The 17,020-nt window shown below is 42.4% G+C and overlaps 1 protein-coding gene across 2 annotated transcripts in view; it reads right to left on the bottom strand.

Moving 5' to 3' along the window:
• The window catches only part of UTP20 (UTP20 small subunit processome component), a 63,956-nt gene that overhangs the window by 13,734 nt on the left and 33,202 nt on the right, over positions 1-17,020 (bottom strand). For both annotated transcript variants that reach the window (XM_066183464.1, XM_066183465.1), the window contains exons 28-46: positions 16,870-17,013; positions 14,459-14,538; positions 13,328-13,554; positions 11,967-12,111; positions 11,445-11,532; positions 10,202-10,345; positions 9,653-9,703; positions 9,406-9,558; positions 8,736-8,891; positions 8,212-8,352; positions 7,304-7,441; positions 5,892-6,031; positions 5,312-5,391; positions 4,206-4,495; positions 3,585-3,724; positions 2,990-3,146; positions 2,090-2,188; positions 1,320-1,487; positions 462-628 (exon numbers count right to left, since the gene is read on the bottom strand). In XM_066183464.1, the coding sequence (XP_066039561.1) occupies positions 462-628; positions 1,320-1,487; positions 2,090-2,188; positions 2,990-3,146; positions 3,585-3,724; positions 4,206-4,495; positions 5,312-5,391; positions 5,892-6,031; positions 7,304-7,441; positions 8,212-8,352; positions 8,736-8,891; positions 9,406-9,558; positions 9,653-9,703; positions 10,202-10,345; positions 11,445-11,532; positions 11,967-12,111; positions 13,328-13,554; positions 14,459-14,538; positions 16,870-17,013 (2,708 nt within the window). The remainder of the gene's footprint in view (positions 1-461; positions 629-1,319; positions 1,488-2,089; positions 2,189-2,989; positions 3,147-3,584; positions 3,725-4,205; positions 4,496-5,311; positions 5,392-5,891; positions 6,032-7,303; positions 7,442-8,211; positions 8,353-8,735; positions 8,892-9,405; positions 9,559-9,652; positions 9,704-10,201; positions 10,346-11,444; positions 11,533-11,966; positions 12,112-13,327; positions 13,555-14,458; positions 14,539-16,869; positions 17,014-17,020) is intronic.

The following is a 17,020-nucleotide window of genomic DNA, read 5'->3' as shown; positions in this document are numbered from 1 at the left end:
ACACCCAAACCCAGCTCTGAGCAGTGACACCACCAGATGGAGAGAAAATTTGATGGTTCTCCTCATCTTCTGCCCCAGCAGCAAAGCGATAAAGCGAAGTTCATGTTTTCCCTTGTTCCTGGCCCCATGGAAATGTTTGCAGCCTGCATCTAAACACTGTCCCTTGCCCCTTCATCCTAACATCCAAATGCATGTTATCAACTCATCAGACAGTGAAAAAGCTTTGCTGAAGGTCCTGAGCACTTGCAAGAATAGACTCCCATGAGTTCAACAAATGCTAACTCCCATTACTAAGCTTTCTCCTTGCCCTCTGACTGCCCAAATGATACAGCAGTTACATTGGAAACAAAAGGGGAATGAAAGAAAGGAAATTCCCATGCATTTGACCAACTGGATTTGACAACTGCCATTTTTGAAAGCAAACCAACACCAGACCATCTGAACAACATCCTGGAACTCACTTGGCCTTCTCAGTGAGCAGAGGCAAATTTTCACTGATGAGACCATGACTGAGGAGGAGGAGGGATTCTGCTTTCATGTCTGAGTTGAAGATCAGCCCTGCCATGATGTGATTCAGTGCCTCATGCACCTTCCGGACTATCTTCAAGCTTGTAGTGCTCTCCAGAGTCTGCAAAGGTAAAATCATGAGAATTTAAGAGGACAGTCTGATGGTAATTATCTGTTATCTGTATTCAGGAATCATGGGAAAAACTTGAGCAATTTCTCTCTCATCACACTGTCACAGTCCCCAGCTCTATATGTGAACAACATCCCATTGACTCAGCTTTACACCAACATCCCTCCTTTCTTCTCCAGCCTCTTGTCAGCCTCCAGCCAGTTCACCTATTGCCACCAGGACACAAGAGCTAATGAGCAAACTGGGATTCCATTCCTGTGTGAGCTTGCACTCTGCAAAAAATCTGCATCTTTGAAAAGGCAATTATTGCATATGGATAGACCTTGGATACATTTTGTTGACATTTCCTTCATGCACAAGAGATTAAACCACAGAGCAGCCTTGCAGGACTTCTAAGCTCCAGAGGTAACAAGAGAGGGAGAGTTCATGGAGAACTCAAAGTGGGATGTTTCCATTCTAGCAGCAGTTAAAAGCTTCCCAGAATGCCACTCCATGCCCTGGACATCAACAGTAAAGGCTCACTTTATGAGCTGGTCACACACTGCTTTCCCAAAGGAAAATGGGAAGCCAAAGCAAGATTCCACAGGTGATTTCAAAGTAGCCACCCAGAGGCTCTAGAATCACCTTACAGAACTGAGAGTGCTCCAAGTTAATAAGAGAGACTCTGGCTGACTTTTCTTACCTCTTTCAGTGGCAGAATAAGTTTTGTCACCTGGTCCCTTCCTATGAACTTTCCAAGAATTTCATAGGAATCGTAACTCTTGTTTTTGCGCGCTTCCATGATCTTGGAGACAATTCCCTTCACTTCTTTCTCTTCAGCTACATTCCCAAACAACTCTTGGTTGAAAATCTTTGGAAAACAGGCAAGAGAAGTGAATGAGAGAAAAAAAGGAGGTTCCTCCAGCAGCAACAGAACAACACTTATTTCTTGCCATTCACAGAGAAAACAATTCTCCAAGTTTCCTACAAATCATGTCTATCTTTCCTTTGTCAACACAGAACATCCAAGTTTAAGCACACCAGATGAGAACACTGTTCTCACACCCCTCTGTTGTGTTGTGATACAAGGAATGGGACTGCAGTCAGATCAATACATCCCAATACACCCCATCTGTGTGGCCAGCTGAGTTCCTGGGCTCTGTGGACTGTACTGAGTAGATGTCTGCTGACCTGCTCAGCCATTTAGAGTACAGGAAAACACAGTTAGGTGTCTTGATCTTGAATCCATCCCTCTTGGGATGCAGGGCTCAGGATACAGCCCCAGAGATACTTGACTTCTCTCTTCTGATTGCCCTCTACAAGGGGGTCTACTGATGCCTCCTTCCTTGGCAGTAGACACACAACAGCCTGGTTTGCCACCAAGTCAGAGGCAACCTACCAAAACCCTCCCCTCCCAGAATAAGTCCCAAGTGCTTCATGATGCTTTTTCTTTCAGTCTTGAATAGCTTTTACCTCAATCAGGATATCTAAGCAGGGGTCCAAATCACCAGCACTGAGCCTGGTAGTAAGGCCCTTCAGTAGCAGGTTCACAGTGAAAGTCAGCACATGGAGCTAGAGAAAAAGAGAACAGATCATGCTTCCAAACTTCTGCACTGACCTCTTTAATCATACTGTATGGGGACACTCCCATACCAGAGACATCACAAGTCACACACTGCACTTGAGCTCCCATTATAGGAAAAGAACAAAACAAAACTGGGAGGATGAGAATCCATGTAGTGGCAACAGGAAAAGGTTCCCTGTCCCACCATGTACTGGCGAGAGGGCTGGAATCTCCTCTCTCCCCAGTGCTCTTACTGATATATTTAGGCTGCTCTAATTGGTGCTTTCATTGTTACAGCAGCTAGAAGCTCATGCTATTCCACTGTGGTAATTCACATTAAAAATGATTCACATGAAAAATGCTTCTTAACCCAAACCATGGAAAGAGGAAAGATGAATTAATAGCCTTGGGTCTCGATCTAGGAAGCAAGCCTCCAATAAGCATCACCACACACTGTCTCTGCAGTCTCTGTGGCAACTCCCCTCAGACACTGCTTAGCCCTCATGACCTTACTGAAAGATTTTCTCTAATCTTACTGGAACCAGAAATTTGTCCTTCCCCTTCATACCTCAACTCTTCACTAGGAAAATGGCTTAGACTCTCAGCTCTCTGAGGGTACAGACCCTTATTTGACATTCAGCATGGCGTAAGAAAGACTGACGTAGGCACTTGCAACAATATTTACTTGCATTATACTAAGCTATTCGACCAGTACAAAAAAATTTTGATAGCGACTTCCCTTTGGATTCTCCTCCCAATACATTAAAAAAAGCCTACAGAGAGCAGAAGAAGAAGAATTTCAGCATTACCTGGTAGCCATGGATGAGCGCAGACCGCATCTCCTTTAAGATATACAGAAGGTAGTGCACTCCTAACACTTCTGTGATTTTAATGAGGGTGTTACGGGCAATGTCCCGTATTTCCTGAAATCTGTTTCTCAGAAATGTGCAGACTTTCAGTAGGATGCTGGAAACAAAGACAGACAGCCTTGTTCATCTCCAAGCAGAACAGAACTAATTACACTGCCAAGGAGGCTGCTTTTCAGGTCTGTTTGACAACCAAAGCTGTGCTCACAGCCAGCCTCACAGAGAGGTTTTACAGGCATTCACACACCTGTCCTTCAGGACGTTTTACTGATCGTCCTTTCTTTCTGTACACTATTCTTTTTCCCAGCACAACCAGCCCTGCCTCTGCACCTTGATCCACAGCTCTGCTTTTAGGTAAGGATTTATAGAAGTCAAATGCTGAGGAGCAGAGGTGCATGTCACTAGGAATAGGAATTTCCAGATGAAGTCTGTTAGGATGTCCCTCTTGACTTCAGTCATGTACGTAACCACAGCCTGAGAAAGGTGCCTGCACAATGAACAGCCTCATTGGGATGTAAGGAGCCCCACTGGGATTTACCTCGGTAGGTTAGCTTCCATCACTTCCTGGGGAAGGCACTGCATCATTCTGACCATTGCAAAAGCTAATGGAACACGAACTACTTCATCATCATTCACAACATTGGATTTCACAAGCTTGTGCTCCTCGTCTCTTTTAACCTTTTTAAGAGAGCAAGACACAATGCACTTTTAATATAAAGAAACAAATCCTGCATTTTCTCAGCAAACACTACAAGAGGCCAGTAGAGCAGGCTGCTATCCTCTGGTGACTGCAGGAAAAACCCAGACAGCTAAAGGACAGGTGAGACAAATCCCTGTGTTTTCAATACAGAAACTAGGCTGATGCTAGCAAGGGGCTGAGAACTCTTCAAGAGGCTGGACAAAGGGAATCATTTCACTTGTGTAGTTTGAGACAGTTCTCAGCAGGGAAGTTAAGACACCACATCCACACTGACCAGAGGGTCTGTCAGTAATCTCCATGACTCAGCAAAGGGCATGAAGCCTTTTTTGTGCTTTCAGATGATCTCTCTCCAGTCACATCTATTTTTTTTTATGTGTTACATTTTCACTGGCTCTAAAGTAGTATCCCAATCCTTAAAGTAGCAGCCTATAAAAGGCCTAGCAAATGTCAACTCCTCACCTTTGCAACAATACACCTGTGCAATTTAGGCAAGATGTTGACTGTAACCGTTTCTTGAATGTGTTTGATCAGACACTGAAGCTCCTCTTTATTTCGGGGTAAGAACGAAACAGGTTTGGGCACTTTTTCAGCATTTTCAGATGATTCAGCTGCTTGCTCAGGTTCTACTGCCTTCTCAGAGAGATTTTTCCCATTCTTTTCTTCAACTTCCTCCTCTTCCCCTTCACTCTGCTCCAGCTCCATGGCTTCTTCAGCCTCCACCACCGGCTCAAGGTCCATGGCAGCAGCGTCTATCAAGTAATTGCCAAAAGTACAGGTAAATCCAGGAGAACACAAAACTGGAGCCCTTAATTAAGACTCTTGTGACAGCTTGGTTCTAGATAAAGCTCCTACCTATCACCAGTGACAGCAAATCAGCAATAAACAACAGGCTTCCTCTACTGGGTAAAGAAGCTTTGGCTTGCTGGTTTCTGATAACCATCCCTCAAGGCCAGGTTTAAAGCAAAAACTACGTTACTCTGTGTCTGTACCCTGCAGTCAGCTTAGTAAAGGTCAATGTGCTTGAACTGTAGAGAACTGCCATTCACTTAGAACTGAGGATTTCACAAGGCAAGAGAAACCAACAAGCACAGCTGTGAGACATCCTCCTCCTTCACCCCAAGGTCCCAACACAGGTAACCACAATAGTGAAGAAGCTGAAGATACGACTTCGTCCCATCAAATGGTGAGGGAGGCAAGGTGAGGACATCTTGGCTGTAGATAACCATGAGAGCAGCCAACATCAAAGATAAAAAAATCAGGTGTGTCAGCAGCCACATGGCTGGGTGCAGACCTTGAAAACCACAGAGGTTCTGGGTTGTTTTGGCTTACAGATGCCTGGAATGGAGTGGTAATGTGGAGATGATTCCCTACACCTCTCCTGACTTAGTCAACACACAGGAGGAAGATCTGCACTGCTCCTAAGGAGACAAGTCAACACTAGCTTCCAGTATGCCCATTTTACAAAGACAGGAGTAGCTGATGTCAAGAGTAAACCACAAAGCTTTGATTAGCTCCATTTGAGCAGTTTGAGGTAGTGTTTTTACAAGCAGACACAAAAAGCTTACCTTGGTTGTCAATGGTCACAAGCTGCTTTTCAAGTGTTTTATGGTCAAAGTGAAAGGCTTCCAGCACTGTCTCTAACAAGCTGCAGAAGGAAAATGTGAAGAAAGATCAGCCCTCTGCACAAAAAGAGGATGCATATACAAACACAACAGAAAAATCTTACAAGAACTTTTTGGAAAACATCCGATTTAGTGACATTGCACTGTAAGGAGGTTTATCTTTAAAAAACCCAGAAAATAAATACCGGTTACTTCTCAGCTATATGCATTCTATGACCTAGCTCACTGTGAAACCTCACAGAGAGTGGTACTGGAGCAATGGAGGTGTCCCAGGAGCAGGGACAGACTGACAGAACTGCTGCCATGCATTCACTGAGACATGGTGTAAGAAAGAAATGACCTGTAAAACTTCATAGTTGCAGGCAGCAAGCCATGCCCACTTTCACTTGCCTAAGTCCACCTCAAAGTCAGCAATCTCTCATCTCAGGGAAGAGGAAGCATCCATGTGATGCTCCTAAAAACACTGAATTGTGCCTAAGCAGTCTCTGGAGAAACCCAGAGCAGCATTGCTCATGGTACCCACCTGACTCCCAGCTTCGTACCGATCTGTCCTGTTTGCAAGACATGGATGAAATGCTTTAAGTGGTACAAATATGCTGACCATGAAAGATGTCGGCAGACAGCTCCAACAACTTCAACCGAGGCTGTTACCATATTTTCATGCTGCTCAAAAGAGAGAAATTCAGTTGCTGTTAGTTTTCACAATGGTCATGTGTCATCCTTTACTCAAAGCAACAAGAGACAGAAGTAATGTCTGTCTAGTGAGGATGCCTGGGATTCAGCATTTTTAGATCTCCTCCTGAGCACCAAGTTAGGAAAAAAAAAAAAAAAAAAAAAAAAAAAAAAAAAAAAAAAAAAAATAATCAAAGTCAATCAAGCAGATGGACTGCTTGGGACTCCAGACCCACTTCCTCCAAATTTTTCTGCACACATTTAACTTTTCTCACATATTTAAACCTATGGGGTCACTTGTGTTAAGAACTAAGAACAAGAACCAGTCAAGGCTTCCAGCCACAAACACATGGCACATTGCTGGGCTATGCTGATCAACTATAAACCAATTTAAGATGTGAAATAAAGTGTGTCTATTTCTACACCAAAGTTTCAATCAATGCATTTTACTGCCCTCTGGTCAAAGAGCTACTCAGTCACTCTACTGAGGGGCACAGCCTGCAGTGCTGCAGGGGCTGGGTCATGTGCCTGAGCTCCAACTGTTACAGCTTCAGAAGATACTTCTGACAGTAAGCAAATTCGACATTTACTTGGCTTGACAGAAGCAGGCCTGCTGTTCTCCTGGTAGTGCACAAGGAACTACAGAAGTGTGAAACCTTGCTTTTCAAAGCCACAGGTGAAAAGTCTATCCACACAGACATTACAGGTAATTTCACTGAAAGTGACTAACAAAACGCTACCCTTCAGATTTTAATTACAAAGCTGCTATCGATCTCAGATATTTTCAGCCAATTTCTGCAGTTTCCCTCTAAATCCAGAGCAAACTGTATTTATTCCCACCTCTGTTACTAGCTGCAGACTATATTCCCACAGTCTGCTGTTATAGAGTAACTAATCTCACAACTAAACAGGAAGACAGAAGTTTGGAGGCAGAAGGGAAAAAATAAGAAGCTGATTACAAAAAATAAAGACAAAACCCCAAGTAAAAAACTAAAACAAAACAAAAAACCCTAACCCAAACAGTTAAGAGATCAACCTTTGAGAAGCAGGACAAGTTTAGCAGATAGAGGATCAGGCCCAGACTGCATCTGCACTTTCTGAACCCTATTTCTGCCACCAAAACCAGCTCAGCACTTTTATCTACAATGGAGACACTCATTTCACAAACATATCAGCTGTCTAAAGGGGTTAGTTTTTTAAGGCAAATGGTACATAAGAAAGGTGAAAATATTCAAGTGGATGCATTAAATTTAAAGAGCCTACCTTAAGCATTTTTTCACTGAAAATGGCAGTTGTAGCATAAGGCATGATGTAGTTCTGGAGGGATTTAGAAGAGAGCACAAGCTTTTCTTCAGTTAGCTGCTTTGCCAGTTTCCTCAGAGCTCGTGCCCTCCTGTGAATCTGAGTCAGACATGGGAGACAGTGAATGAGATGGTGCTTGAGTCACGGCACAAGAGAGCACCTACATCCAGCAGTTCTGAAAATGTCCCAGCTTTAGGTAATGGCATAAACATATTACAGTGATTTTCAAGGCATGCCTTTTTCCTCAGATCTCTGGGATTTCACTAGCCTTTTGTCTCAATAGATATTTCAAGTCAATGGCATTGTGGATTCACAATCATAAGACTGTGCTATCTTCAGGTGTTAAAAAAGACCAGAGAAAACTACAAGTTAAAGACTTACAACTTTGCATATGACTACAGATACAGCAAAGACTCTCTCAAATTACATCTCTGAAAGCAGAAGAAATGTATTTTCATACTGCAAGAAAAACCAGGAGACCAGGGTTTGTGTAACATTTATATTGCAAAGGTTTGTGAATGGGAAGGGGCTGCAGAGCCTCCAGACTGAGAGCAGCAGGGAGCAGGCCAGAAAAAACAGAGACCTGTTCCATGCCTATGTCAGAGGGACCTTCAGGATACTGCTGAGTGTGGTCTATCATAAACCCAAGACACTTCTAGATAGAAACATGACTTGGATTCTCAGTCCTGATGAACCACCTCAGTCCTGATGATGTCCACCATCCCTCTTTTTTTATAATGGTATCTAATGACACAGGTTCAATTTTTTTGCAGACAAAACACAGATGCTTTACAAAACATACCCTCACAGTAAGATGCTTTTGCTTGGCAGGGGGAGAGAGGCACTAAGAAATGCCTGCTGTCTTTTACCTGCATGTGTTTCATGTTCTCAAAGAAGTCCATGTCAGGATCATGGCGGTTGGTCAGCTGAACCAAATCCTGGAATTCGGGATTTGTTGGGAACGTCTGAATGAGGCAGGAAAGCAGTGATGTGTAGTCCTGCTGGATGCTCTACAAATAGTAAGCAGTGAATGTTAAGTATCCCTTGGAGAGGCTGCTACACACTTCTGAGAACAGCAGCGCTGTCATTTACAAGTGTTTCAGTCAAATGTCCTAATTCTTGGTAACAACAAATGCACCTATTATGGACTGCATATAAATTAAAGCCTCACCTCCAAAGAACGAGTTACAACTAGGAAAATCTGAACAGCAGCAGAGAAACACAGTTAATTTCTATAATTTTTTATAATTTTATAAGGTTTTAAATGAAGGTTTATGTTTATAGTGGGTACCTGCACTTCTTATCCCAGTAGGGGACTTTGAGAACTCACCCAAAAAATGCCTCATTACCCTGAAGATAGCAGGAACTGTGTGATCAGATACCACTGCCTTACCTCAGTCTTACTCTTCAGACCCCTTCTCACTGACTCCAGGAGAGTGTGATGGATTAGCTCCTTGTACTCATCTTCTGTGTGGCTGATTTCTGCCAGTCGGTGGATTAAACTGGTCAAGCAAAGGCTTGCATTGTCACTGAGAGCCATATCCCCGAGCTGAGTGGATGAAGAAATGGCACCACATGAGTCTGGCTGTGACACCTTTTTCCTCCCAAAAGCCTGGACAGAACAGTACCACTGGACACAACATAACGAGTCCTGCAGAGACTCAGAAACTCTTAAGAGCTTTCCTATAGAAGTTCTAGTCCCAAATTAATGCCCACTCCACCCATCAGGCAAAAACCTTTTAGATTCACCAGCAGGCGCACACAACCAGAACATGCTACAACAAATAGAAATGTAACCCTGTAATGTGCCTTTTATCCAGTACAAATGACAAAACGGTTCCAGAGCTCACTGACAAAATGTTGTGTTGCACTGTATTTTCCTTTTGGGACACACAGATGAAAAGGTAAACAGACAAAACTTCAAAAAAGGTGTTTGGACGAATACCTAAAGATACTTTCTGAATGTTACATGGTGCCAAAAAACAGCCAATGGAAGTAAGCTGAAAGTTCAATTCATTATGGACACATGGTGCATATAGCAAGAGAAGGAATATTCAGCCAACCTGGATGGTATAGAAGCAGTTGTGCATAACAGGGATGAGGAAGTCAGTATCCACTGTTTGCATTTCCTTGATGTGGGCTGTGATTGACTGAAATGCTGACAGACGCACATCGAAGTCGATATCATCCAGATGTCGCTGATCAAAGGCATTCACCTAAAAGAGCAGAGCAACAAGTCGTTAATTAAAAATGACAGAAATGTGATCATACCATACTGGGGGAAAGAGGGAGCAAAGAAACTGTGCATACCTTAACAACATCAGTAATATACTTCAACTTAGTGTCCAAGTCAGATAAAGTCTAAAAAGAAACATAAAAAACCCAGTTAACTCTTATAGTTGTTAAAAACAGTTCCTAAGTTTCTAGTATCTACACCGAATGTTTCCTGTGTTTTACTGCTAACAAGTTATGTAAGTCACTTCAAAGTAATACAGAACAGCCTACTATGAACTGTGAGAGAAGAACACAAATAAAAATCACCTTTGGAATACTGAAATCCATTCTTATTTCATCAACACGCAGGATCTGTTGCAGTTTAAGTGATTTACTTGGCTTCTCTTACACTAAAGATCCCTGGTGAGGCTCACATCAACCAGGCTGTAAACCAAAACTTTCACAAATCTTTGTGCAGCTCATTAATTTCTATCACATAGAATTCCGTTATTTTCACTTCACACAAGAAGTAGATTAAAAGGGTTTTTAAAGTCATGTACAAAGATAAATACGGCTATTACTTTGTTCTTGATCTCTTAGAACAAATTTTTAAAAAAAGCATAGAAAGATGCAGAAATGCAATACCTGAAATACCAAGCACAACTTATTTCGAGACAGTTTGTTCTGGATGACAGAAAAAAGCTTTGCCAGTGGTTTGAGAAAGCTTGTAGGGTTCGAGCAATGCCTCAGCAAGTTCTGCACTGTCTCCAGAATGTCAATTTGTGTACCCTGAAAGAGACACATAACTCTCAATAAGTATTGAAACCTCACAAGATTATTTCATTTCCTTGGGACATGTTTCAAGACACGAAGTGAACACTGCTGTACTTTACTCAGATTAGAGATACAGAATGAGAACAAAGAATTAGAAGGACACAATGCAATCATCAAATCTCTCAGAAGTACTTACAACCTTTCAATTAGAAACAATACAGTGTTAAGACATGACTGTCAGCACAATAGACTTCTTTTTATGTGTCTTTCCCCACAACTCAAAGGTCAGGAGAACTAACAGAGCTTTAAAAAGTAGTCTTTCTTGAATATGTGAGATGAACATTAACAGCACCATATACTTCACTGGATCATAGAATGGGTCAGGTTGGGAAGGACCATGGGGGGTCAGTTTGGTCCAATATCCCTGCTCAGGCAGGGGCATCCTGGAGCACGTGGCACAGGACTGCATCCAGACACCTCTTGAGTATCTCACAGAGGGAGACTCCACAGACTCTCTGGGCAATGTGCTGCAGTGCCTGGTCACTGCACAGTAAAGAAGCTCTTGTATGATCTCTCTCAACAGAAATCACATGTGGTTCCCTAATGATTCAGAGATTTAAAACTCCAAAATAGTACTGTATATGGTTTGCCTTTGCCTTTCATCCTGCAGTACACTAATGCAGCACTGCCCAGTACACCACACGTACTACCTACTCAACCATATGTATTCACACTGCAGTCCAGATGCTGAGGCTTTGGCTTTGGGGTGCATAAATTCACAGTGAAGAAGAGCAATTATTTCAAACACTGCAGGCAATTTGGTGGATTGACTACAGTGATGAAGAAAGTAAAGACTCCATTTTGACTTCTGCAGATCTTCCCCATGAAAAGGGGGAACAGAACCAGTCTGGGCACTGGCACCTCTGAGTGAGTAGCACACATCAACATGCAGTGGCACCACATTCTGAACAGACTACACATGAAGACTTGACTGCAGGCTAATAATGAGAAATGGCATGCAATCAACAAGACTTTTAACTGTATCTTAAACAAATACACTTTATTAAAAGAAAAACAGATGTTTAGTAATGGGGAGGAAATAATTTTTACCTACCTGCTCCATGTTACTCTGATAAAGGAAAGGAAGGAGAAGGCTCACAAGCACTGAATTCTGGCTCTTTTCTTGTATAAATTTGCTGATCCTGCAAAATTAGACAAGGTAATTTACTCTTTTATATCATTTCAATCACCAGTAGAGAGCAAAGAAGCCTGTCAGCAATACTGTCATTTCACAAGGCTTTGTGAGCTAATCCAGGCCAACAGAGCTTACCCACCAAATTCACAGTCCCAGCCTAAGCATTCAGTTCCACATGACTGCAGGCATTTCTGCACCTTTTTCTACCCTCAAGAGACATTAGATTTCAGTACCAGCAACAAAACCACCTAGAATCAACTTCTGAAAACTTATCACCTCAGCAGCTTGCAAGGTCAACGACAGATCCAGGTATTTACAACAGCTGTAAATTTAAAAAGTTTGAGACACAGTGTTTTTTAGTTTGGAAACTATTACAATAAGCCTCTTTCTTCCTCCCCCCTTCCAGCTTTTTTACTGTTTCAGACTCTAAGAACCACTTACTTGGAAAGTATACTCAGCTCTTTGCTGACTTGAGCTCTGTACTTCTTCTTTTTCACCTTCTCCACATTTAACATTGTTTTGCTGAAGTACTCAAGTATGGCAGGAACATGAGGCAGGACCAACCGGCAACCTAGGCTGAGGGGCTCTGTAAGAGATACAATAGTTAGCAATACCCAAGAAACTCTGCTGCAAGAAATATGAGGGAGATTCAACCCTATAATACAAAGGGGGAATTAGGATAAAGGAGACTTCATTAGTGGAAGAGTAAGTAAATGGGAGCTATAAACATGCAGGGCAGCTGGTGGCTGGAAAGAAGCACCAGCACTTGCTGAGATCAAGTCTAACATGTCTGAGATGTGATTAAAGAAAGCACACACCACTCTCCTCACAGATTTCAGTAACAGCCCTCGTAAGTGTTGGCTTATTGGAAAGTACCAAGGACATTGCTCAAAAGTAGTAACATCTCCTAAAATGACTGGAGCATTTGTAGATGCGGTTTTCTTTATTCCACTGTCGTTTTGATCTTTTTCAGCCTTCTGATGTTTTGCATTTTTGTAGTGAAGTTTCTTACAGATTTTTAGGTAAACAAAGTAATGTTTACATTCTTCTCTGGAGGAGGGACAATTGATAGACTTCTAGTTTGACCAGCGTGGTGAGAGAGGTGTCAACCTCATTGTTCAATCTATGGTTATTGTTCAAAATTTATATAAGCCGAAGTAGAAAAATAAACTTCCCTCTTTTTGCCCTGACAACCTGACTGCGTGCATGTCGTTCTTTTCGTGTTCTACAGCGACATTCCACCACTGACCTCTTGTGTAAAATCAAAGCTGCCATAACAAGGGCATAAGCTCCTTTCCACTAGCTTTGAGTATTGCAGGTTAAAGATGCCTCCACAGCATCAAACACAGCACACTACTGTTCTGTCTACAAACTCTCAAAGATGCCAGGTCTTTCCTGTCAGGGAGCACAGACTAAACATCAAAGTGATACAGGATCATGTGCATACAGGAAGGAGGGCTTTTTATAAAATGTGGTGTTAGGTGCAGAGCCAAGACAGCTATGTAATTCTCGAACATGTATCAGTCAAAGCTTCAACAGACAGAACAGGTCAGCATTTCCCTCTTCATATGGAATCTCTCCATGCTCAGGACCCTGACACTCAAATGTGGATCTCATCAGTCATCAGGAAAGCAGGACTTTACATTTGTTGAGCACAAGACAAATTTGTACACTAATGTTTCCATCTCTGCTGGGAGGTCCTCTTCCCCAGTATTCTTCGCAAGTGTGGACAACCTCACCATAATCTAACATCTCCATCTAAAGTACCCAACTGGTCCCTCAGAACTCTCAGGCAGGCATACCTTCTGTCACGTCTCCAGCGGTCATGACAACACAGTCAGTCATGCTCAAACTGGAAACCTGCTCCGTGGGTTCAAAATCTGGGTTGTTGAGAAGGCTATCAGCAATGTCCATCACAAGACTGGATGTGGCCTCAGACAGATTCTTGGCTGACAGCACAGCAAACACATTTGTCAGTATATCACTCTCTGGATGATCTGGCTGCTGCTTGGCCAGCAAAGGGAAATACCTGAGAGAAAGATTATAAAAAGGTTCACTGAAAATCAGGTTCAGAAATTTCAGCTTATAATTCTTATAACACAAAATTCTTATAATTCTTATAATTATTATAATTCTAATAATTCTTATAACACAAAAATAATGACTGTCTTCACTTCAACCAAGAAAAAAGGTGCACAAAAACCAGAACAACAGTGTCATGAAAAATACAATGAATAGAGGTTATCAAGTCCCTTTTCTAATCCTTTCTCCACATCCTGAGTCTCCTCTTAGTCTGCTCCTAACCTAGTAATCCAACACCATTTTTACCAGAAGTTTGTATATAAGGTCTTCAGGCCTACCAATGAGGTGTCTCAAAAGAAACACCAGACACTTTAGCAAAGGAAAAACAGAGAGTCTGTGGAAGAGGCAAAAATCACTTGAGACAGTTGAGCTGGAACTTCTCGCAGTGTTTGAACCAAAAAATGCTTTTACAACTTTCAGTAACAAACACTCTGTTACAGATTCTATGCTGAACTTGCCCATACCCTTTCATAACATCGAAAGAAAAAGATCCTCACAAAAACATGAATGAAATTATATATTGTAAAACTGATTTTCCACCTCACAAGACTAAGAAGTCATTGGTCAAGACAGACATATCCTAAGACGTCAGACCTCCTCCTCACCTGTGAGTTAGGTTTGGGCTGCATATGTGCTTAGTTATTAATATATGGAAAAAGCAGCCTATTAAAAAGTGAGTTCTTGCATAAACTAGAAAGCTTCCTGGTTGCTTTGACTTCTATCAAAAGAATGAGAGTCAAATGGAAAAAGAAAATACGGTTTTGGACACAATTCACAGCCTATTAGTGTGCAATTTTTTGTGTTTTATGTTTTCAAAAGTACTTAGTCTTCTTTGCCAGAAGAACACTTACCTGGGGTTCTTACTCCAGGTGTGAATGAGTTTGAGCAGAAAAGTTGGAGAATACTGACTCTCTGAAGCCAATCTGCAGACCTAAAGGAGAGAAAAATCAAATATCAACACAAGTAAGTAAAGCCACTTAAAAACCTCATCTCTAATGAAGACCTCACATTCTATAGTTTACCTTTGTTATAAAGTAATTTCAACCCTTTAAAAAGTAATTTCCCAATTCCTCAATATTTGTCAAATGACCCCTTAGATCATTTCACTCCTGTTGATACAGTATTACAGCTACCATTTTTGCTCTCCCCTTGAAACTAGACTCCCATGATGCTTCCCATTTGCCACAGAGACTTAGCAACCTTTCTCAGACATACCTATGAAATCGCAAGCACAGCATCAAAAACTCACTCCTCCCACACTTCCTGTGCCCTGACTGCAGCACCTGGTCTGAATCTCCATGGCCTCACTGGAGAAGCTGGAACACTGTACTGTATCCCATGAATGGGATCTCCTAACAGGGTTCTGTGTCCAAAACAACCCCACCTCAGAGGTGCCCAGTCTGAGCCCCACGGAACAGCTGCTGCTCCTTCACAACGGGACACAGGCTAAGGTGACCCAGTGTACCCTCTTCTCTGCCACTCCACAACCCAACAGGCTGCACCCAAGTCACACAGGTGGGTTTTCACCGTGACCACTGCTGGACTGTTGGCAGGGCACCACTAGCGAACACACAGGCAGAGCAGGCTCCAGTGCATTCAGGGGCAGCAGGCAGAATGGTGCATGTGGGCTTTGGACTAGCTCAGTTTGCTCTAGACCTGAGCATAACAGAAAAGAAGGTTGGTTTGACCATCATAGCCAGGTTCTTGGAAATCTTCTTCTCCTGTCTCAAAGGCTGGCAATATTACTGCCCTGAATAAAACAGAGATTTCCTGAATGATATACAATGGAGAGTAAACCATTAATCCAATCCTGCAGGAATGCAGCTGTGCAGGCTAACAAGCCTCTGCAGCAAAATCCTGGGCTATGAACAGCAGCAAACTCCAATTGCAGGTCTGACAGGCTTAAAACAATTTGCCCTTTCCGTAAGTTTTTACACACCTCAGTTCTATAGTTTAAAAAAAAAGAAAGCACACAAGTCAGAACAATTCTTTTGCCAAAACCAAATCTTCATTAAGCTCACCAGAAAAGACTCCAGAGGGAGCTTCTGGATCATACTACTATCCAAGCTTCAAAACCGTCTGTCTTCCTGACTTATATAAGGACGAGAGGCATTCTAACTATTTAGTAGCAATAGTACATCTTGCTCAGTTACTCAGAATTTGCAAACACTGTGCTCCCTGAAAGCTTTAAGTGCTTTGCTGACTTAAAGCCTGAACTGCTCAGGAACTGCAATAAATGTTCACTGCTTTTCCCACGTAGCATCCTGGCTGTAAGAAGATTCCATGGACAAACCAGGAACACGCACTTCCCTGTCAGCCCAGTGCAATACAGAGCTATATGCACTGCCTGGTACTATTTTATCTACTGTTTGTCCATAAAACCATACTACACATCACATATTGTTACTGGTAGAGCAGAGAAACAGTAGGAGTAAACAAACACAGTATCTGGAGAAGCAGCTCTGTGGTTTCACAGACTGTACCAGTGCTCTTTAACAGGCTTTTCTGCTGCTAGGAAGTTGGACATTTGGACACCTCAAAAGCCTCTGTGGAAGAGCACTCTTGGAGCCAGCCCTTCTTACTCAGTTAACCTTTGCATGGACACAACTGCTTTTAGAGCAGAGACAACCCAGCAGCTGGTACAGGCACCCCCTAACAACCCCAGCCACTGCAATGACAAAGACAGCACAATTTAATTTTAAATTCTGTGTTCTGTCTCCATCTCACAGCACTGCATTTTCCAAGCTCAGAGGTGATCTGAATTTCTCTGATAAAAGCCACAAGCCTGTGCTTTGTCACTGTGCTCACACGGAACTCTCAGCAGGCAGGCACAAGACCTCACAGCCCACTGACAGATCCTGCTGGGTCCTTCCTTGAGGCAGCATTTGTTTCTGCAGTCCCCTACCCAACAAGTGTCACACAGAAAGTAGTAAAGTGCAGCTAGAAATTACTCATATTAGTTAGCTTCCCTGAAGTATCTAAGGAAGAAGCCTGCTTCTGTGGTTAAATAACAAAGAAATGGCATCCGTTTTATTCAGATGAATTAATTTGTACTTTAATCTGGGACTTGATTATTCCAGGACTAATCAGACATGAGCCAAGAAACTGACCTTGCACAGACACACTGGGATGCCAGAATCCATCCAAGGCCACATCCAATCTAGCAATGGACATAGCTGACATGATGGACTCCAGTACAGCTGGAGTTTTCTGTATGGTACATGTTTCAAACAAGTTATTTGAAAAAACAATAGATACTTACCTGAGGCCATACCACAGCATGGAAAACTGCATCAATCTCTTCCACACTAAACGTGTAGGTCTCATAATCAGAAAAAAATTCTGCCACAAGCTTGAGACCAAGACGTCTCAAATTCTTCAGTGGATTAATCAACCTAGGTTGGACCTGTAAC

The sequence above is a fragment of the Chamaea fasciata genome, unplaced genomic scaffold (assembly GCF_029207755.1).
Source record: "Chamaea fasciata isolate MVZ Bird 193981 ecotype frontalis unplaced genomic scaffold, bChaFas1.0.hap1 SCAF_5, whole genome shotgun sequence".
In the NCBI taxonomy this organism is placed as follows: domain Eukaryota; kingdom Metazoa; phylum Chordata; class Aves; order Passeriformes; family Sylviidae; genus Chamaea; species Chamaea fasciata.
This window is presented reverse-complemented; position numbering and strand designations above follow the sequence as displayed.